The sequence below is a fragment of the Eptesicus fuscus genome, chromosome 11 (assembly GCF_027574615.1).
Source record: "Eptesicus fuscus isolate TK198812 chromosome 11, DD_ASM_mEF_20220401, whole genome shotgun sequence".
Classification (NCBI taxonomy): domain Eukaryota; kingdom Metazoa; phylum Chordata; class Mammalia; order Chiroptera; family Vespertilionidae; genus Eptesicus; species Eptesicus fuscus.
In genome coordinates this window covers 50810456-50833245 of record NC_072483.1, presented here as the reverse complement: position 1 = coordinate 50833245, position 22790 = coordinate 50810456, and the positions used below count along the sequence as shown (strand labels likewise).

The window sequence follows — 22790 nt, the reverse complement described above, 5'->3', positions numbered from 1 at the left end:
AATTATTAAGATGAACACACACAGATATATTATAAGCTTTTTACTTATTACCCAACAAATGCCAACTCTGGCTTTTCTGATCATTCTTTTTTTCCAACTAACAGATTGATTATATATGATGCCTAATGTCTTCTTTAGAGACAAGAAGCTACATAAAAATAACCCCAGAAACAGGCCCTGGCCGGGTAGCTTAGTTATTTAGTGCTGCCCCTATACACCAAGGTTGTGGGTTCATTTCCTGGTCAAGGTACATAGAAGAATCAACCAATGAATACATTAATAAATGGAACAACAAATTGATGTTTCTCTCTTAGTCTCTCTCTCTCTCTCCCTCCTGCCATCCCTTCCTCCCTTCCCATCTCTCTCTGAAAAAAATTAGTTTATTACTTTTCATAGCTTGAAATCCTGATCTGGTTGTATTTAAAATCTGATGAGAACAGTATCTATTAGTTTAAAGTAAGTCTTTATATTAGAAACCAAGACAACTAAACACACAGGAATATATGCTGTAGAATTCCATTTATATAAAATGGTAGAAAATTATAGTGATAGGAAGTGTTTGGATAGGACAAGGGGCAGAAGAATAGGGTGTAAAAGGACATGAGGCTACTTTGGGGGGTGTTGGAAATGTTCTGAATTTTGACTTTGAAAGTAGCAAATTAGAAGTTGATTTTAGTAATATAGTTAGATTCAAGTACTATCAGTTCAATAATTGGGGACAATGTAGATCAGGGAGAGACAACTCAAAGCCTGTAGCAACCTCTGGGATAGTTCTGTATTCAGACACTAAAATTTTAGTAGTAGTATATTCATGATAATGAACCTGAGTCTTCAGGTTGAAATTGTGGTTTGTATATGATTCTGAGAATTGTGCAGTATATACAGAAATGATTAAATAAAAGCATTTTGTTTAAAGGCATTAAATAGCAATCTGGAAGATAAGTATATGAAGGTATGTATTTGTTTTTGTAGTACACACCACTTGTGTACATGTGTAGAACTCTGCAGGGACTCACACACATATATAGCTCCATGCTTTTGTAGACGTTAGTGGCTTTTTATCTTTAAGTAGTAGACTCATGAAAATAAGATTTTATAAGCTTTTAGTGGGGCTGATCACCAACTCTTAAATAAGCCACATCTGTTAATTATACAAATAAATTGACCATCTCTGGACCTAACCTGGTTTTGCGAAGATTGTAATGTGTTTTACAATACTTTTTATAACTAAACATATATTTACTTATTGACTGGGCATAATACTTAATATTGTTTCTCTGATTTAATGAAAACAGAGGATAGCAGAAGTTACTAAAATTGATTCACTATATTAGAAAAGTTGTTTTTCATTTACTGCCAATTGTAATTATACAAGTAGAAAGCAGTTTCATGCTATACATTTCATCACACGAAGAGCATTACGGTTCTGTATGTGACAAATACTATATCATAATTATTGCTTTTTAAAAAATTACACCCAACAAAAGCCTAGTAATCTCAATTTTGGAAGGATTTTGTTATTCACATGTAGTTTTTTTTAGAGTACTTTTTATTGTTATATTTAGGTGGCCAATTTAGAGGAAAGTATTAATGAAGTCTTTAATCTATTCAACAGCCATTTACTTAAGGCCTAATATGTGCCCAGCACTGTGCCAGTCTCTAGTGCTTTTAACAGTGAAACTAATAACTGATTCTTAAGCGCTCAGGGCTTGCTAGAGTGTTTGGACTTGTTCTTATAGGCAGTAGTGAACCATTAACAATTTTCAAGAGGGAAAAGGATGTCATAGGCTCTCTCTTGGAATAAACTCCAGTGTATGTAAGCAGAATGGGTGCAGTTTGCATAGATTCAGAAAGGTCAATCCTATCTAGTAAAAGAGCAATATGCAAATTGACCATCACTCCAACACACAAGATGGCCATCCCCATGTGGTCAAAGATGGCCGCCCCCATGTGGACACAAGATGGCCACCACAAGGGAGGGCAGTTGGGGGGGGAATCAAGCCTTCAGGGGAGGGCAGTTGGGGGGGACCAGGCCTGCAGGGGAGGGAAGTTGGAGGGGGATCCAGGCCTGCAGGGGAGGGCAGTTGGGGACAACCAGGCTGGCAAGGGAGGGCAGTTGTGGATTACCGGGCCAGCAGGGGAGGGCAGTTGTGGGTTACCGGGCCAGCAGGGGAGGGCAGTTGGGGGTGATCAGGCTGGCAGGGGAGGGCAGTTAGGGGCAATTGGGCTGGCAGGGGAGCAGTTAGGCATCGATCAGGCTGGCAGGGGAGTGGTTAGGGGGTGATCAGGCTGGCAGGCCTAAACGGGCAGTCAGGTCTAGGAAATCTCGAGGTTTCCCAGATTGGAGAGGGTGCAGGCTGGGCTGAAGGACAACCCCCCCCCCCCCCCGCATGAATTTTATGCACCAGGCCTCTAGTCAGTAAATAACAGTTTAAGTATAAAGGGAGATTGAAGAATCTCATATAATTGTGAAAGTTTGGTAGGGTTGACTATGTGGGTGGTGGTAAAGGAATGGTTTGCTGAAGGGGAAGAAGATCTGAGAGGGTTGGTAAGTTTGGTTGGGGACCTGTTGAATTGGCAGTGCTGAGGAAGGCCTTGGAGAAGGGTGTACATAAACACATGTTGGGCTGGGAGGCCTTCCAGGGAAAGACCATAGAGCAGTCCTCTCAATGGAGAAAAAGAACCATTTTACTTTAAATAGTGAATTGAATTTTTTTATTTTCTTTTTTTTAGCCTACCTATTTTACTGTTGAGGAACTTGGACCTCTTCAGTTGCTGCATCTATAATGTAAGGGGATTGGATTAGATTGGCATTTCTCAAACTTTACACCACATAGGAATCACCTTGGGATCTTGTTAGCAAGGCAGATTCTGAACCTGAAGGTCTGGGGGGTGGGACCCAGGGGCCTGGATTTCCAACAAACATTACCAAATTTATATATATACTAGAGGCCCGGTGCATGAAATTTGTGCATGGGTAGGGTCCCTAGGCCTATCTGGTGATCAGGGCCGATCAGGGCCTTCCGGCTGCTGGTCAGGGCCTTCCTTCATTTCACGCTGCCTCCTGGTGGTCGGTGCACATCATCGTGAGTGGTCAAACTCCTGGTCAAACACCTGAGGGGACAATTTGCATATTAGACTTTTATTATATAGGACTAGGGGCTCGGTGCACGAAATTTGTGCACTGAGGGTCAGGGGTCCCTCTCACATACTGGGAGCCCTCAGGGGATGTCCTACTGACGGCTTAGGCCAGCGCCCCACGGGGAGCAGGCCTAAGCCGCAGTCTGGCCTCCCTTTGTGGGAGGCAACCGGGCTGATCAGGGGAAGGCACCAGCCCCATCACCCCGCGGTTGCAACCACTGCCAGTCACAGCAGCCACCAAGTGTTTTCATCAACATGGACTCCAGTCCCTTCACCAAGAAAAAATGACAACTTTCTTAAGGAATTTTCAAGATGTGTCTTTCATAGGATATGCATTTCTTTCTTTATTTTTTATCCTCAGTGAGGATATTTTTTCCATTGACTTTTAGAGAATGTGGAAGAGAAAGGAAAAGACAGAGAGAAACATCAAAGTGAGAAGAACACTTTGATTGGTTGCCTCCTGCATGAGCCCTGATCTGGGCCCCGGCCAGGGAGGAGCCTGCAACCTAGGTACATGCCCTTGATCAGAATCGAACCCAGACCCTGCTGTCTGCAGGCCCAGGCATTATCCACTGAGTCAAACCGGCTAGGGCAGAATATGACATTTCTTAGCCCTCCAGCAGTGGACCTTCATTTTTTCCTCCAGAAGTGTGGTGGAAAAACCCTAGATCACCTTTTTGGATTCTTATTACCCAAGTTACTAAGAATATTACCAGTGGCATACAGGGAGCTTAGCCAATGAGCGGTCAGAAAAGGTGTTTCCTCTATAGTTCACACCAATCGAGGGCTGGGCCCTGCCCAGGCCTAAAGCCTCTGGCCAAAGCTTTAGGCCTGGGCAGGCCCCTCCAGCTCCCTCTGATCACCGGCTCAACCCTGCCCAGGCCTGCCCAGACTGAAAGCCTCTTGGGCAGGAGCGGAAACCCAGCTCCCTGCGATCAATTGCAGGGGGTCCCCTCCTGCCCAAAAGCAGACCCCCAGCTCCCTGTACAGGCGATCAATCACAGGGCGTCCGCTGGTGCACCAGGCCGAAGCAACCCCCAGCTCCCTGCGATCGATTGCAGGGGGTCTGCTCCGGCACCAGGCCAAAACCCTCCACTGGAGGGACAGTGGTGCATATAAAGCCTCCACCGGAGGCTTTTGGCCTGGGGCCGGAGCAGACACCCAGCTCCCTGTCATCAATCGCAGGGGGTCTGCTCATGCACCAGGCCAAAAGCCTCCGCCAGGGGTTTTCAGCCTGGTGCCGAAGCGGACCCCAGCTCCCTGCAATCCGTTGCAGGGAATACACTCAGGGTGCCTATGTATGCAGATTAACTGCCATCTTGGTTGGGTTTATTTGCATACTCGCTCTGATTGGCTGGTGGGCATGGCTTGGCTGATTGGCGTGGCTCGTGGGCGTGGCTTGTGTAGCGGAGTGATGGTTAATTTGCATATTACTCTTTTATTAGAGAGGATATTTAAAAACAAATTTATATTCTTAAGTTCTGTAGTATAACACATCTGTAGGGATTCTGTTTCTGATTGATTTTCTTCTAGACTAAGGCTATTGACTGTCGTTTGGAAACTCCATTCTTTGCTTTTTTAAAAAAAAATAGATTTATTGTAAAATAAAACATACAGAAAAGTATATAAAATATGTATATTTTAAAATGTATTACATTTAAAATATGTAAACTATATAATGCCTACTACATCAAGATATAATAATAGTTAGAAATTTCCCGTTTCCCTTTCTTATCATTATCTCTACTTTCCACATTACCATTAACCACTCTACTCACGTTATAGTTATTTTTTAAATGTTTTTTTATAGTCTTACCATACATATATACATTCATATATAATGCTGTTGGTTTTTGCCTGCCTTTATACTTTATATATTTGAGTGACACTGTATGTATTCTTTTGTATTTTGTTCTTTTTTTTTTTTACATTTAAAAAATTTATCCATGTTGTTGAATGTATGTTTTCCTTGCTGTATAGTATTTTCTTGCTGTACAATATTTCATTGTATTAGGGTTCTCTAGAGAAGCAGAACCAATAGGATAGTGTGTATGTATATATATGTATGTTTGTATATCTATACTAATAGAAAGGTAATATGCTAATTAGACTGGGAGACCTGTCATCTTCCTACCGTCCAATTTCCTTCCGGACAAAGCCATGGTGGTGGGGGCTGAGGCAGAGATGGTTAGGGGCCATCAGGCTGGCAGGGGAGGGCAGTTGTGGGCCATCAGGCTGTCAGGGGAGGGCAGTTGGGGGCCATCAGGCTGGCACGGGAGGGAAGTGGGGGCCATCAGGCTGGCACAGGAGGGCAGTTGGGGGCCATCAGGCTGGCAGGGGAGCAGTTAGGTGGCGATCAAGCTGGTAGGCAGGCAAGTCGGACATCCCCCGAGCGGTCCCAGATGGAGAGGGTGCAGGCCGGGCTGCGGGATGCTCTCCCGCTCCCCCAGTGCATGAATTTTGTGCATGGGTGGGGGTCCCTCAGCCTGGCCGGCTGGAGGAAGAGACCACGGGAGGTTGGCCAGCTGGTGGGGAGGGACCGCGGGAGGTTGGCTGTGGGAGTGAACTGACCCCCAGTGGGCAGCTCCTGCATTGAGCATCTGCCCTCTGGTGGTCAGTGTGCATCATAGCAACCAGTGGTTTGGTCATCGGTCGCTTAGGCTTTTATATATATATATATTTTTTTTTATATATTTTTTTTTATATATTTTTATATTATATATATAATATGTTTATAAACATCTCAAAAGGGATTTATTACTAGGAATTGGGTCACATGATTGTGGAGTCTGGCAAGTCCAAATCTGTAGTGTGAGTTGGTAGACTCAAGACCCAGAAGAGCCAGTGGTGCATATAAAGTCCAAAGTCCTGGATAATTCCCTCTTGTTCAGTGAGGTCAGTCTTTTTGTTTTGTTTAGCCCTTCAGTGGACTGGGTGAGGTCCACCCAATTAGGGAGAGCATCAGCTTGACCCAGCGTTCACTGATTTCAATGTTAATGTCATCTGAAGCACCCTCCAAGTTCACATATAAAATTAACCAGCACAGTATGTATATCACTTTTTTTTTTTTTAAACTGGGAATTTATATGATTTCTAGGTTTTGAACATTGCTGCTTGCTCTGTGTGTGTGTGTGTGTGTGTGTGTGTGTGTGTGTGTGTGTGTCCCCTAGTGTGCATAATCACTCATACTGTTTGGGACATTACCCAGGATTGCTGGGTCACAGGGTATGCATTTATTCAACTTTACTAGATAATCTAAAACCTTGCTGTAAAGCAGTATACCAGGTATTGATTACATTAGAGATTCTCTTGCTTCTGCTTGGTGTTGTCAGACTTGTTAAATGTTGCCATTCTGAGGATTTAACTTGCATTTACTGGACTACTGATTGTGCACCTTTTCATGTTTACCCTCTTGGTGTGGGTATATTTTTGTTTTCTGTATATGTTAGTGTTCTTCAGTAATTTCTTTAATTATCTCTTTGATTTCTTATCCTTCTGTTTTCTCTTTCCAGAATTCCTATTATTTAAATGTTGGACTACCTGGATTATCTTATTTTTTTCTCTCTTATTTTTCATCTTCTTGTCTTTTTTCTCTTCTTCAGTATTTTCTCAACTTTATTTTTATTCTTTTAAGATTTTCATTTATGACACAATTTCTTTTTTCTAATTATTTTTCTATTTATTCTATATGTATGTCTTTTTTACAGTATCCTAATGTTTCTTGCTAAATCCTTAAGAATAGATATGGGAAATATTCTACCTCTGTTCTGGTGAGCATGCTGATAATGAAATGTTTTTCATCTCCTTGCATGGTTTGTTTCCTTTAGCTTGTTTTCTTTTTCTTTGTCCTTCATGAGGGAGATTTTTCTTATATGTCAAGTGGTCCTTGGCTAATGGCTCATATTTAAATTCATTTGGCACTAAAAAGCTGACCAGCAGTTCTGAGAGCTTGAGAGAAGCCTGCCAAGTATAATGTGATGTCTCTATTTTCAAGCCTTTCACTCTCTTATCAGGAAAATACAGGCCTTCTGAGAACCTGGGGGGGAAGAAAGACTGAGGTCTCAGTCTTTAGCATTTAAAACTTTCACTTAGTTTTCAGGGTTGTACGTCTGCCTTCAACTTTTCCCCATGTTCCTCCACTCAGCTCTTCTTCTTTTAGCCTACATAGAAAACAGGACTAAGTTTTCCACCAGAGGGGGGATGGGGCGGCACGGGCACAGGGTTGGGGAGGGTGGGGGAATACCTAACTGCTTCTTAAACAGACTTCAGCCAATCCTTCTGTATCAGTGCCAGAGCCTCCTGGTACCATTTTGGAGGTGCAGGTAGGCACGTGGGTTTGTTTCTTTCCTGAGATGATTTATCCCACCAAGGGACTGTTGTCATGAGTTCACATATTTTAATACTTTTGCCCACTTTACCATCCAAAAGTAAATAGCAATATAGACAAAAGTATCCTACTAACAGGTTTAGATATAGAAAATATTTAAAAATTGTATATAGCTATGTTCTATCTTCCTTAGCCTGTCTTAGTGTTTAAGTGAATGCCTCATCATATTCTTGTCTCTGTTTTTTAAAAGTTTATCTTTATTGTTGAAAATATTACAGATGTCCCTTTGTTTTTTTCTCCCCATTGACCCCCTCCACCCTGCACCCTCCCCTCCCAAGCCTTCACCACAATCATGTCTACGTCCAAGGGCTATGCATATATGCATATAATTTCCCCAGTTAATCTCTCCCTCCATTCCCATCTTGTCTCAGTTTTAACCTTCCTTCTGAGGGTATGTTTATGATTAGATGAATTTATGAGATATTTGTATTTCACTATTAGATTAGTTTCTTTGACTCTGATAAACAATACACAAATATATATTATAAATAGAATTGTTTGTGGGTTGGTTTCTGGAAATAGTTCTAACATTTTATTGTTAACTTAGACAAGTGTGTTGTATATGTTTTGTTTTCTGTTTGTTAACAGAAAACATCTGTTAGCTTGGAGCTTTCCTTTGAAGAGATACTTCCAAATATTTTGGCCCAAATCAGAACTAATTCTTGGTTTTAGAAAAAGTAAAGTATAACCCCAAAGGCTATTCTTTATACATATTTTTTATCACTTTGTACCTCTAAGAACAAATTTTAAAAAAATATTTTTAATTGTTGGTAGTATGACAGATATCTCCCATGAAAATTTTCCCATAGATTTTTTTTATGATTATAATTTACTTGCTAAAAAATAGAAAGGATGGTATTAAGGGTTTTGTTCACTTTTTAAAGCTGGATGTTAGAATTATATATTTTGAAATTCATCTGAATGCAACTGGGCACAGCATTAAACAGTTCTTTAAAACATGAAAACCAAGACCCGGAACCCTGGAGAAAAGACATTCTTTCTAGAAAGTGGTAATTATGTGCAACAGTAGCAGTTCAAAGCAGATTATCCCAATCTCTCTCTCTCTCTCTCTCTCTCTCTCTCTCTCTCTCTCTCTCTCTCTCTCTCTCTATTTAACATTTGGGATGGTTATCTTGTTGAACTTTATCTGGGTGAGAGTTGGCCTGTACACTTTCAAACATACTCACCAAAGAATAAACAGCTATTTAAAAAGCAAGGGCAGAGGCAGATAATAAATATAAGAAAAATGAAAAGAAAAATTTCCTATAAAAGTGGAGAGAAAGTGGTTTAGCTTTAAACAGTTTTTACAAATCAGTGCTCTGTAATCCAGAGTTCAGCATTGTCACTAGACCATTTAACATGTCCCACTTTCAAAATGAGTATATTTACTGACCTTTCTCCTTTAAATTCAGAGACCTAACTCCCAAGGCACATTGGCAAGGTTCTCCTTGCTTCTCTCCTCCTCCCCTTTGCACTGTGTTGTAGTCCACTCTGTTGAACCAAGTAGTATACACGCTTTTTCAGGAACACCCAGAAGAAAAATTCGCAAAGAGCTCTTGCCTTTTTTTTTTTTTTTACTGTAAAATCAATCAGTGCAGAGATGTTCCTATACAACCAGTGTTACCAGTTATTTATTGGACCCCTTCAATGCATATTTACTAAGCATCTTTTTTGTTTTACTTTGTTTGCTAACTCATTCTGTCACTCTCTGCAGTGGCCTAAGCCAACAGAGGAGGAGAAAAGGGATCACCATTCATTGAACATACTATATACTTAGCTTTTACTTAAACATTCTTATGCAATCCTCACAACCATAGGGGTAGGGTGATATATTATTCCTATTTTCAAGCTGCAGAATCTGAAAAATGATTTTCCCCAAATCACCCAGCTAAGAAGTGACAGGTCCAAGATTTAACATTAATCTGTCTGATGCCAAAGCCTAAGGTTTTCTACTAACCCCCAGGACTTGCCTGTCCTTGGCCTAACCCTGTTTCAAGACTGCAAGGGTGCTTTTGCATTTGGACATAAGCAGTAGCTCTCAGATCTTACGTAAGCTTAGGTGTGTGCGCGCTTATTAAGAGATCTTATTAAGCAGTGAGTTTCTTGATTTTCAGTGTGAGGGAGATAGTGGATTCACGTGGTTTTATGAATCACTGTATAGAAATAACTTTTCTATATGAGAATAAAGTTATATCCATTTTTAAATTGCTTTTTATAAACCAATCCAAACATTAACTTTTAAAATTTCAGCATCTCATCTTGTCTTTGTATTAATTAACTTGTTTTTGTTTATCTATTTCCCATTGATATTATCAAGGAAATAGAAACTTTATTATGAACTAACTAATATTTAATATCGATCCTGGTGTTTTGTTAACTGTTTGTAGAATAAATGACAACTGTGAGTGGTAAACTTCTGTAAGGGAGGATTCTTTCTTTGCCTTTAGATTGGGCATCTCCCTTTTATGGCTCTCTCTTGTAGAATAGACACAGCCATTCACCACCTCACTCAAAGATTTTCTATCATGACTTTCAGATCAGGGAAGGGGAGGAGTCTCTATCTGTCTGCACTGTGGTGTTAATCTTTATGTAACTTCCAAAGTAAAAGAGAGGACAGTACAGAGTAGGCAAAATAAAGTGTGTGGTTCCTTTAGTAAAAGTAATACAATTTTTCTTTTACAAAATCATAATTTTAAAATGGACATTCATATTTTTGTCCTTTGAAGTTAAGTTTTAATCAACCTATATTGTAAGTTCTTTATTAGTTATCTGATCAGCTCCCTTAAGATTGGAAGTCTGATGGGTCTGAAAGTCAAGAGCTCTAGTGTGGGCTGAGGAGGAATTGGGAATCGTGCATGGGGTCTCTTGAAGTCACTATGAGAATGAGAAAAGTCAGACTTCTTAGTCTTTTTCATCCAATAATCTAGAGGTAGACAGAAAATCCTCTTCTTGGATGGATTAGAAGTAGCCCCCTTGTCAAGTATCAGGAAGTCACCCAAACTTCTCCTCTTGCAGTCTAACCATTCCAACCCAGGTGAGGCCAGCTTCCCTCTGTCCTGTGCCCCCAGACCTCTCAGATTTCAGGAGACAGTTGAGTGATAAACGCCTCTGCCATGGCTTGGATAGTCTTTATTTTAAAGTGCTGAACCCACTGTGGAAATGCCCCTTGAAAATCATAAGCCCCTACAGGAGTAAGATGGTCTGAAATGGGAAGGGATTTCACGTTAAACAATGTTGTGTTTATTGGTTTAAGAACTTATAAAAGCTATATTGTAGCTTTCCATGTTGATTTCTCAATAACAGATATTATACATTGACAAAGAGGAAATAATAAAGCAGCATATTAAACTGTAAAAACAATTTTATATTTAACTTTGGTGTAGAAGTTTTACCTTCTAATTTTTTAGACTTACATTATAATGAAAATTTACTTGGGCGAAATAATCTTTAACATTAGAGGAAAATGGAGAATGGGAAAGTAGAATTATATGGGTCATTCACTTGAGTGTGAATCAAATTTAATTGCTTCTAAAGAACCAAAAAGTGAATAAATTTTATTTTAGAGAAAGGGCCAGCCTGGATAGAATGTTGGGTTTTAGATTAAATAATTATTAAAGTCTAGTTTGAACTACAGAAACAGATACCTCAGGACATTGTAAATAATGATTTTGTTAATTTTTTAAAGGACACATTAAAAGGAAAATCTTAAGTTTCTAACGCCTGTCCTTCTGGAATAAAACCTATACCAGAATAATATTTTGCATAAGTTTGTAGTTCTATTTAAATACTTTATCTTAGTATCAAACAGGGTGTGATTTTAGTACTTTAGTTTACCTCTGTTCTGTGTATTTTTAACAGTGAAATTAAATGTATTCTTGACGATTTGTTTAGTTTTTATTTTTAATTCCGTTCACTCAGGGCTATCGTTGGGAGACCACGTTGCTAGTCCTTGGTGCCTTTTGGCATCAGCTTTTATTACAGTCAGTGCACATTCTTGCCTTTGTCTTGCAAGGACACTGGTGTTAGTCATGCCAAGTTGGATCCATTTCTGAGGTGTGCTGCAGGAAGCAAAATACTGAAATTATCATAAAACTAAACCATTCTTCTCCGGATTTTAAAATATGTAATCACAACGTAACTCAGAAGTGAGAACAGAATTTCTAGAGTCCAATAGTTTTTTACTTATTTGCCATATATCGGGTATCTCAAAATGTATACATATACTTCGAATAATTATAAAGGCAGTGTTTATGAAAATGTCTCATTTTCATTTAATAGCTACCAGCTGTTGCAAACATTTCTTGCCCAGACTCACCAAGCAGACACAAGAAAATGACTTTGTAAAAGGGAGGAGCAAGCCCATGACCTTTGGCTAGGAATAGCAAAAGTGTGTTTCTGTTGTCATCCTGTCCCCTGTGTGACAGGTTCTGTAATCACTTCTACTTTAAATGAAGGCTGGCATCATGCTCAGGTGTGCTCTAAATGGAGCTTTCCCATCAAAAGACATTAATGCTGGTGTCTAAAGTACATTGAATATTTTTGTTGATCAACATGAAGAGAACATGTTAATATAGAAATTTCATGTATTATGGAGTTGACCAATTGAATATTGAATGTGTTTGAATAGGATAGGAGGTTTATTTTCCTGTTTTTCTTATTAGCATACTGAAGTGGCTTAAAAGATAAATAAGAACAAATTTTTCCTTCTAGGGTGGGCATATTTTTGGATAGTTATCCCTAGTCATTGGGGATTCACTCTTTGTGTTCAAAAGTTTAATTTTCTATATTCCAGATGATTCATAGAGATTAGCCATAGTTCATTTTACAAACAAAGCCACACAGACAAATAGTGTGTGTGTTTTCTTTCAGAAAGAATTTACGTGGTTACTTTTCTTAAAAACATCTTTCCCATTTCATTGAGGCAGATTTGGAAGTCAAACCAGAAACTTCAGGCTCTACTACGATGGAAAGCACTTCGTTGGGGAGAAGCGCTTTGAGTCCATCCACGATCTGGTGACTGATGGATTGATTACTCTCTATATTGAAACCAAGGCAGCAGAATACATTGCCAAGATGACGATAAACCCAATATATGAGCACATAGGATACACAACCTTAAACAGAGAGCCAGCATACCAAAAACATATGCCAGTCCTGAAAGAGACACATGATGATAAAGATTCTACAGGCCAGGATGGGGTGTCAGAAAAAAGGGTAAGCTACCATGAAACCACACTTTATCTTCTTCTCTTTGGGGTCCTTATGAGAAAGTCACTACTGCCAGCAGAGATGGACTGCTCCACAGTGCTTTGAAAGGATATGTGTTTTCCTTAATGTCTGGTTTCAGTGGTCCTGAGCTTTGCATATATCTAATTCATATTTAGTTAAAATATTTCAGGTGTATTTTTGTACTCCTATTTATTTCCTATTTTATCAGTTTCACAGTTTTAAAAATATTTCCTAGTAAAAAAGTTCAGGGGTTTTGTTCAGAAGCATAACTTATGGTCAAGAAAAGATAGCTATATTACATAAGAGATTGATTGTTTTTTATTTCCCTTAAAGATAATTCCCCATAGAAATAGTTCTGTTATTTATAAAAGTGATATATATCCATATTTTAAAAATACATTATTAAATTAAGTTTATTAATAACTAATACTATTTTGATAATCAGGAGGATTTATTTCATTGTGGACTCTTAGGAAATAATTGAATCAGGAAGATTTACTTTTATTAATTATAAGAGCATTTCAGTTTTCATTTTTTAATTATAATGTATTTAAGGTTAACATCAGAGGTTTTCATTCCTTGACACTAAGATTATTTCACTTTAAAAATTGTCCCTGGTCTTCCCTCCATTACAAGAAAAAGGGTGAATTTCCTGATGTTTTATATCAGGGATGGGGAACGTACGGCCTGAGGGCCGTGTAAAGCCTGAGAAACCATTTTGTCTGGCCCTGCCAAGGCATTAAGGATGAGGCTAATTTTTAAGTTGATAATTTTGTATGGCCTTCGAATGATGTTATAAATATCCAAATGCCCCTTGGCATAAAAAAGGTTCTTCAACCCTATTTTATATTGAGTGGGATTTAGTTGGGGGAATTTTTATGTATTTTTATTGGAATCATGTTAATTTGATATATTTTTGAGAATCTTCAGTTGCTATGTTAAAGAAATGTAGTATTGTGAGCTTGGATTCTGTCATGAAATAGATTTATGCGCAGATTTTTCTATTTTACCAGTTGAGTGAATCTCAGCAAGTTACTTAACTTTCGTGTGCTTTGATGTACTTATATGTAAAGTTGTAATAATAATAATAAAGTTGTAAGGATTGATTGAAGGAGATAGTATGTGTAAAATAATCAAACAGTGCTAGGCACATAGTAAGCACTCAATATGAATTTGGTGATAAGATTAGTATTATAACAACCTCAAGGCAGCATCATAAAATACTTCGTTATCTTGGAGTATTTAGATACAGAATGGAAATTTAAAATGTTCATTTTCAGTCCAAATTTTAGTTTCTGGCAGGTCTTAGAGTAGCATTTTGTGGCTACAGAGAAACAAACATCTTAAATTATAGACTATAGAAAATTTGTAGAAAATGGTTTTTAATTTACCCATATTTGTTAGGAACCACAAATCTTTTTGGGAAGTGACCAGAATTTAGAATCCTAAGTGCATGCTATATTTAATTTTCTTTTCACTCTCTAGTTCCCATTTTCTCACTTTGTTTTTTCCCCATTCATGACATTTTTCAATAATGCTTATATTTAGACTAGAGGCCCAGTGCACGAAATTCGTGCACGGTGGTGGAGGGGAGTGTCCCTCAGCCCAGTCTGCACCCTCTCCAGTCTCGGAACCCTAGAGGGATGTCGGGCCTAAACGGGCAGTCGGACATCCCTCTCACAATCCGGGACTGCTGGCTCCCAACTGCTCGCCTGCCTGCCTTCCTGACTGCCCCTAACCGCTTCTGCCTGCCAGCCTGATCACCCCCTAACCACTCCCCTGCCAGTCTGATTGATGCCTAACTGCTCCCCTGCCAGCCTGTTTGCCCCTAACTGCCCTCCCCTGCAGGCCTGGTCCCCCCCGCAACTGCTCTCTCCTGCAGGCCTGGGTCCCTCCCAACTGCCCTTCCCTGCAGGCCTGGTCGCCCCCAACTTCCCTCCTCTGCTGGCTTGGTCACCCCTAACTGCCCTCCCCTGCAGGCTTGATTGCTCCCAACTGCTCTCCCTTACAGGCCTGGTCCCTCCCAACTGCCCTCCCCTGCTTGCCATCTTGTGGTGGCCATCTTGTGTCCACATGGGGGCAGCCATCTTTGACCACATGGGGGCAGCCATCTTGTGTGTTGGAGTGATGGTCAATCTGCATATTACTCTTTTATTAGATAGGCTATCTAATACTGTTATTACATTTTATGCAGATGTGCTTGAATATTCTAAGTGAACATTTGTGAAATATTAAAAAAATATATACATGTGAGTCTTTCAAAGTTGACCAGCCTACTAATAACCTTTGCAAATGTGTTCTCCATATACTTTTTCATCATCAAGGAACTTAATCTAAAAACACTTAGCTGTTTAACATTGGGCTAGTCACTTAACTTCTTGGGACCTGGGCAATCCCTTCCACACAGTGAAAATAATATTCATAAGTAGCAAGAGTCTGAGGGAGAGAGTGCCTAGAAGACCCTTTTAGCTCTAGCATTCGCGGTTCCCCATGTATTCTGGCCACAATGTCACATTACCTGGGTTTTCTCCTGCTGATGGCCAGTGATAGCTACATAAAGTGAAATGGTTGGCACTGGAAAATACCTGTCTCCAGTAGTACATAATTAAGAATCAGTTTTAAAAAATACCCTTTGCTTTAAACTGCATGCATCTTAAATCTAGTTGGCTCAAAATCTACTTACTCAAAAATAGATTTATTTTATTTACAGGTGTCATCCAACAGGACAGGGATGATGACCTGTTCAACAGCTTGAAACACTGATTCCCTGTCAGAGTGGATGACATTTGTAAGTAAAGACAATCACGTTTAACTGATTTAAGTACCTATTGACACAAGTATAGTTTAATAAATATTTCACTGGGTCCTGAATAGCTAAAGCCCCTCTTGTTCATGACTCCTTTTCCTCAGAGGCAAGAAGTGTTGCTTTGCAGGAGTTCGTGTGCTGTGGTGGAAAGGACACTAGTGTTAGAATATAGAGCTGAGTTCTACTAGTAGTTCTACAGGAATTGACTGTATGTGTCGCTTTGGGCATGCTCTTCGGTGAGACTGCATTTCCCCACCTTTCATAGGAGGGCTCTGGACTAGGTGATCCCCAGTATGGCTCCTACAGTGTGTGATCCTCAAGGAGTGCAGGTGGTGTAAGGGCGATGACACAGTACCCGAAAGAGCACGTTAGTGTGGGCTTGAAAGGAGACGTCTGTTTTTAGCTTGCATTAAGTTAAAAAAAAATTTTTTTTTTTGCTTAGTTCAGGTTAGGATTACTCAAGTCATTTTAATAGACTTTCTAAATTCAGAGTTTTGTTCTTGCAAAATGGCTTTTTGCCCTTCATGTAAAAGATTTGTTTCCAGACTACTTAATGCTGTAAAAATAAATATTTCTTTAGGAATAAGGATAACCAAAAATTTAAGTTTATAAATTCATTAACTTCAGGGATAAATTAAAATCATATACAATTGTTTTTCTTGGAATAATCTATGTCTTTAAAATCTACAAAACTTGTACATGAGAGAAACGTTTCTGAATTTGTTGAATAGAGAAAGTTATGTATTAGCTTCATATGTAATCATAACCAAGCTTGTGTATTCTTCTGAGTCACACGGTTCTAAATTAAGGAAGCTTTTTGAGGGGGAAGGATTTCCATAATTTCTATCTGCAGCGTGCACAGGGGTGTTTAGCTGAAACTATTATTTAAAACAGAACTATTTGATATCATTTGGACATGATATTTTAATTAGCATGTATTTAATGTTAATAGTGAATACCCTTTGTCTCTTGTAGGTAAAGCCCTCTCCCCATACCTTTGCCTAATTAATGAATATAACAGATGCTTTTTAAACTTTTATTTTTCAATTACAGTTAGCATTCAATATTATTTTGTATTTCAGATGTACAGCAGGGTGGTTAGGCAATTATATACTTTACCAAGTGTTGCCCCCAGAACCACCTGGCACCTACACAATTATTACAATATTATTGACTATATTCTCTATGTGTTACACATGCTTTTATTTAGGAGCAGTGTTCATAGTTACTGCGAAGGGTTTGATTTTGTTTCATTTTTAAAATAATATATATATATATGTGTGTATATGTGTGTGTGTGTGTGTGTATATATATATATATATATATGTATATATATGATTAAACTCATAGTGATATTGGATTATAAACCAGTGTTTTTAATATTTCACTTTTAGTTTCATATAAAAATATTTTAAGCTTTTAAGCTAAATTTTTCTCTCTCTATGACTGAATACTTAAATAGCAATGGATCTTTAACATTTGATCTTGTTTAAGACTCAAAACTGTCTGCCCTCTGGTCATAGTGAGCAGTTGAGTGGACTTAGCATATCATAAGCATATTATGCTTTGATTGGTTGAATGGACGACCGGACACTTAGCATATTAGGCTTTTATTATATAGGATTATCTCTTATGTACCCAACCATTCTTTTCCACACCCCACACCCCCCAAACAATCAAGGTTTTCATTGGGCATCATCTTGGAACAGCTCTGGATAGTTGTCTTATGACTTAGTGATATCACTCTAAGCATGTTGTTAACCTCCCTGGACCTGAGTTGTAAAATGAAGGACTCAGTTTTCCTAGATGACATTCAGGTCCCTTCTAGCTGTCACGATTCACTACCCATAAGTTTTCTTTGTTAATTCTCAAGAGGTTTTCAGACATAAGATTCTGTACTTCTGAGAACTTACTATTCAAAGAGGTAGAACAGGCTGCAAACATTTAAGTATAGTCTTGGCTCTGCTTCTTACTAGGATTGAATCTTTGAACCAGTTACATAATTTTCTTTAGTCTCAGGAAATGGAAGGCTCTTCTAGCTTTTCAGTGTACATTTCTAAGGGTTGGAAAACTACAAATAATAACAGAAATAACTACAATTATTAAGCCTCCATATGTCAGAAAATATACTCGGTACTTTATCAGATTATCTACTTTAATCTTTATAGCATACTTTTGAGGGTAGGTATTATAATAACATGGGTATCTTTGGGGGACATAGGTTTATGGTAAGTTACCTAGGGATTCTTGGGGTGTGTTTTAATAGTGTATCCTTTATTTTAAAAAATCAGAAGACAGCCAGACCCTATTACCAAATGCCCCTCCCTTCACGTTATCATAAAAACTAAACATTAGACTCTGCTAATATTTAGACTACGTGGATCACTGTATTTTGAGTAATTGGATTACTCCAAAGGGAGAGGTTAAAACATCCTGGAACTTGTCCAAAGGAAGTTGCAGAATGGTTCCAATGGGGCATGTCACTCTAGAACTGCAACTCTTCAGTTTTAAAAATAAACTCTTATTTGACGATTGAATTTTTTAATATTAAAAAAAAGAAACAGCCTCACTGGTTTAGCTCAGTGGCTAGACCGTCAGCCTGAGAATGAAGGGTACCCGGTTCAATTCCAGTCAAGGGCACATGCCCAGTTTGCGGGCTCGATCCCCAGTGTGGGTCATGCAAGAGGCAGCCGATTAATGATTCTCTCATCAATGATGTTTCTCTCTCTCTCTCCCTCTCCTTTCCTCTCTGAAATTATTGAGAAAAAAAAAAGAAAAATTTTCCTGATGTACTGTGCCAAGTGCTACCCTCCCTTCTTTACCTTTAAGTACCACATAAATTTCCAAATTCAATTGGTGCTCCTTTCACTGTAAAACAACAACAACAAAGGATTTATAATTACATGATAGTGTAAATGATATAAATGTGCAAAGCTGTCAATAATTCAACATGTGAATTTAAATAGCAGTATACTTAGTAGAATGAGATCTGGATAAATTTCTTTAAAGTTTAAATAACATAATTCGGCTATGTATTAGTATAATATGTTGGTAACTAAGATTTATAATATAATAAAGAATGTCACATTATATTTAAGATAAATCAGCACACTTTTACGCTTTCAAAGTTGACTGAAATTCAGGTTGACATCTTCAGGTTTTCACCAGTTCAATCTAAGGGCTTATTAGCATTTCATTATCAAAGTTGAAGCTTATGTAGCTCTTTGAAACTAACAAGAGACATCTGAATTAGTTATCTCTTAAATAAACAATATTTTTTTGAAGGCAGTTGAAGTGTTTTTCAGATCAATACTCTAGAGACTATATGTAAAACATACTGTAGCGAGTTTATCATCATTTAGAAGCAAAAAAGAGAGAGAAATGAAGCAAACAACAACAAAACCCTTTCAGTGATTTAATACAGTTTGACAGTTTATCATTTTCCATAGTGTCTCTCAGAAGCCGGGAAACCAATAACATGAATAAGGATTTGCATTTATAGCAACAAAAGAAAAAAGATATTGCTAATGGTAGTACGTTTGAAAAATAAAATAATGAAGAAAATGAAAACAGTAACTTAATGTAAATAAACTTTGTGGACATTCTAAAATAGGCAGTCATAAATACTTTTTGATTAAAGAGCCAAATTGGATCAGTGTTCTCACCAGTGAAGTTTTATGTTTAGGAGAGACACCTGCAGAAATTTGATTCAGTGGAATCAGCATGAGGCCCAGACATAGATTAATATATTTGCCTTTTTATATATGTGTGTGTGTCGGGGGAGAGAGAAGGGGAGGGCTGTTGCACAGTAAATGTTACAATTAATGGATTAGTGATTCTCAAACTTTTTGGACTCAGAACCCCTTAACAATTAAAAAATATTTGAAGACCTCAAAGAGCTTTTACTTATGTGGGTTATATCTATTGATACTATATTGGAAATTAGAACAGATTTTTAAAAGTATCTGTTAATTCATTTAAAAAATTATAAAACCATTACATGTTAGTATCTTAAGAATAATCCTATATAATAAAAGCCTAGTATGCCAAGTGTCCGGCTGTCTGGTTGGCCAGTCAACCAATCAAAGCTTAATATGCTAATGATATGCTAAGGTCACTCAACCACTCGCTATGACGTGCACTGACCACCAGGGGCAGACGCTCCAACCAGTAGGTTAGCTTGATGCTGGGGTCTGGCTGATTGGGACTGAGCGAGACGGGCCGGACACACCCTGGAGCCCTCCCGCGGTCCCTCTCCGGCTGGCCAACCTCCCACATCCCTCCCTGGTCCTGATCATGCACCAGTGGGGTCCCTCTGCCTGGCCTGCACCCTCTCACAATACGGGTTCCTCGGGGGATGTCAAGAGCCAGTTTCGGCCTAATCCTGCAGGCCAGGCTGAGGGACCCCACTGGTGCATGAATTTGTGCACCGGGCCTCTAGTGCTATTATAATGTTTTATGAAACAAATTTAGTTAGAAGAGTGGCATTTTTCACATTTCTGTAAATCTCTTTAATGTATGTCTTACTACTATGAAAACAATTCAATTATCCTAAGTGTGTCTGCATTTGATCTGTGGTTACATGTTAATTTGAAGTATGTGAAGAAAATTTGACCTCATATAAATATGCTTTTGGAAAGAGAGGAGTATTTTTTAATATATTTTATTGATTTTTTACCGTGAGGAAGGGAGAGGGAGAGAGAGTTAGAAACATTGATGAGAGAGAAACATCAATCAGCTGCCTCCTGTATACCCCCTATTGGGGATGTGCCCGCAACCGAGGTACATGCCCTTGACCGGAATCGAACCTGGGACCCTTGAGTTTGCAGGCTGATGCTCTATCCATTGAGCCAAACCGGTTAGGGCAAGAGAGGAGTATTTTAATAACATTTTCAGATAACTGTATATTCTTCTTTGATATCACACAAAAACTGGGTAAGTGGCAGTTTCCTGAAGGTTACTTGCAATGTGGAATCTGAAACCCTATCAATAAGCATTTCTTATTCTGTTACACTTAGTCCACTGGTCTATTTTGAACCCTGAATGAATCTTTCAACTGTTCATGGTTCTGTAACATCATGCTTTGGTCATTTGGAAAATATTGGTTCACTGCGTTATGTAGGTCTTCAAACATGGACACATTTCTTTATAAGATATAAAAAAAAGATCACACTTGTTAATATCATTTGATGTCATCAGAAAAGTAATATAAGGACTGGAAAGCTTTTAGGTTCAAAGTGGCAGATACAGCATGTCCAAACTTCTTATTTTCACTTGAAAATTTGAATTTTATCATTGACTCGAAGTAGTTTTCCATGAGATGGCAGGCTCACTTTGTTCATTTTTGAGCAAATGCCAAGTTTGAATAACCAAAATTTATGTTAGTCGTTTTTCCAAGTAAAAAATGATATTCTGTGGAAAAAAGCACCTAGCTCATCTAGCAACTCAATATTTTTCCTCAAGAAAACTGTCCCTAAAAGAAACCCAGATACCTTTTACATCATTTGGTATGAGGCTCTTTCTCTTTTGGAGAGTTTTCAATGTGGGGGTGTAAAACTCTAAATTTAACTTAAGCAGAAAAAAAACAGGAGACAGAGGGAGAAAAAATTACCGAAATATGTGACCTATAGTAGCTAATTTAGTAAGCTATCATTTATTAAAATCAGTACCATTGGTGTAAAATAATGCATTAAATTCTATATTTTGTGTCCCAAAGAATGGGTTATTTTAAGAATGGAAACAACGAAGAAACATTATTCAACTGATGCCATGGTTTGATATTTCTAACAGAGAAAAACATAATGAAAGCATCCACTTAAAAAACTGCAGCTGATCCTGCAAGAGGAGATATTTTAGGCAAGTTATTTTTTTAACATCAAGCTTCTTATTTTAATGTCTTCCTTATTAAGACATGCATTTGAAAATAATTTTATCTTGCAATTTTATAACAAGTTATGGGTTGCAGTTCTTAGGAAGAAAAATCATCGAACTTGAAACTAGGTTTACTAATGGTGGATACAGCCAAAATTTCCTTTCTTCTAACATTTTCTTGCAACCACCATTACAGATTATTTTTATTCATCCATAAACTTTCATGGCACTTTGCACTATTCCTCCAATAATAATTGTTTTGGTCCTGTGTACGAGTTTAAAGCACAATGATTCAACAATCTTTAGAAGCAAAATTGCAGTTTATGAAGCCCAGGCACCCTTGGTCTTTCAGGAGGCACTGGTTCTCTTAACAGAACAAACGTTTTCAAATCAGTCTCATCCTTTAGTCAACTGTGTTGCTAACATACCGATGTTATCACAGTTTTTCTCGCTAACATGTTTTCAGTTCATATCTGCATACATTTTGGCTATTAAATGAGGGAACTATTTAAAATGCCCTTCTTCCTTGCACCTCTGGCCAGCCATTACTTTGTAAAAACCAAGTTATAGGATACTTTAAAGAATAGCCATTCTAAGAAAACTAGAGGACCAGTGCACGAAACTCATGCACGGGTGGGGTCCCTAGGCCTGGCCGGTGATCAGGGCCGATCAGGTTTCCTGCTTCCCCGCCTCCTCCTTCCCTCGCCGCCTGCACATGCCACTGTGTGTTTCCCCTCCTCCTCCCCTCATTGCCCTTGTCCACTGCCGCCCACCATCAGTTCCCCATCCCAGCCCGGGCGATTGGGGCCTGCTGGCCAGCGGAGGCATGGGGGAGGGACCCAGGAGGTTGGCCGCTGCCCGAGGAGGGAGCTGGCCCTCAGCTCCACTGGGAAAGGGACTGTGCCCACTGCCACCCACCCCCAGTTCCCCATCCCAACCTGGGGGCTCGGTCCCAATCAGGCAATCGGCGCCTGCCAGGAGGGTAGCTGGCAGGCCCCATCGGCGATCATTCTGGTTGTTCCGTTGTAACGGTCGCTGAGGTTTTTATATATATAGATGGCCATTTCCTTTGCATTACATCTATCCTGATAGTATTTTTAGGGCAGGAGGGTGGAATCATTCAGAAAGGCATTCATCTATGTGTGAAGAATTCAGTGAGGCTTACATATATTCTATGGATTGGTGTGCTCATTCTTGCAAGATTCAGCACCTACTTCGTGCTGGGTGGTAAAACCGATATGCTAATGACAGTAGTATCAGTATCATCACCACCACTTATCTTTGAGAGCTCTGTGCATGCTAAGTATTGAAAATATATGCTTATATACATTTCAGACATTCTACGTACGTTATCTC

The 22790-nt window shown here is 38.9% G+C and overlaps 1 protein-coding gene across 2 annotated transcripts in view; it reads left to right on the top strand.

The window, feature by feature from the left end:
* Positions 1-22790, top strand: part of CHN1 (chimerin 1) — a 151115-nt gene that overhangs the window by 62883 nt on the left and 65442 nt on the right. Inside the window, exon 7 of one of the 2 annotated variants that reach the window (XM_054723345.1) lies at positions 12454-12742. In XM_054723345.1, coding sequence (XP_054579320.1) covers positions 12454-12742 — 289 coding nt within the window. Of the gene's footprint in view, positions 1-12453; positions 12743-15466; positions 15546-22790 lie in introns of those variants that run through there. The other variant, XM_008138536.3, reaches the window with a different exon arrangement.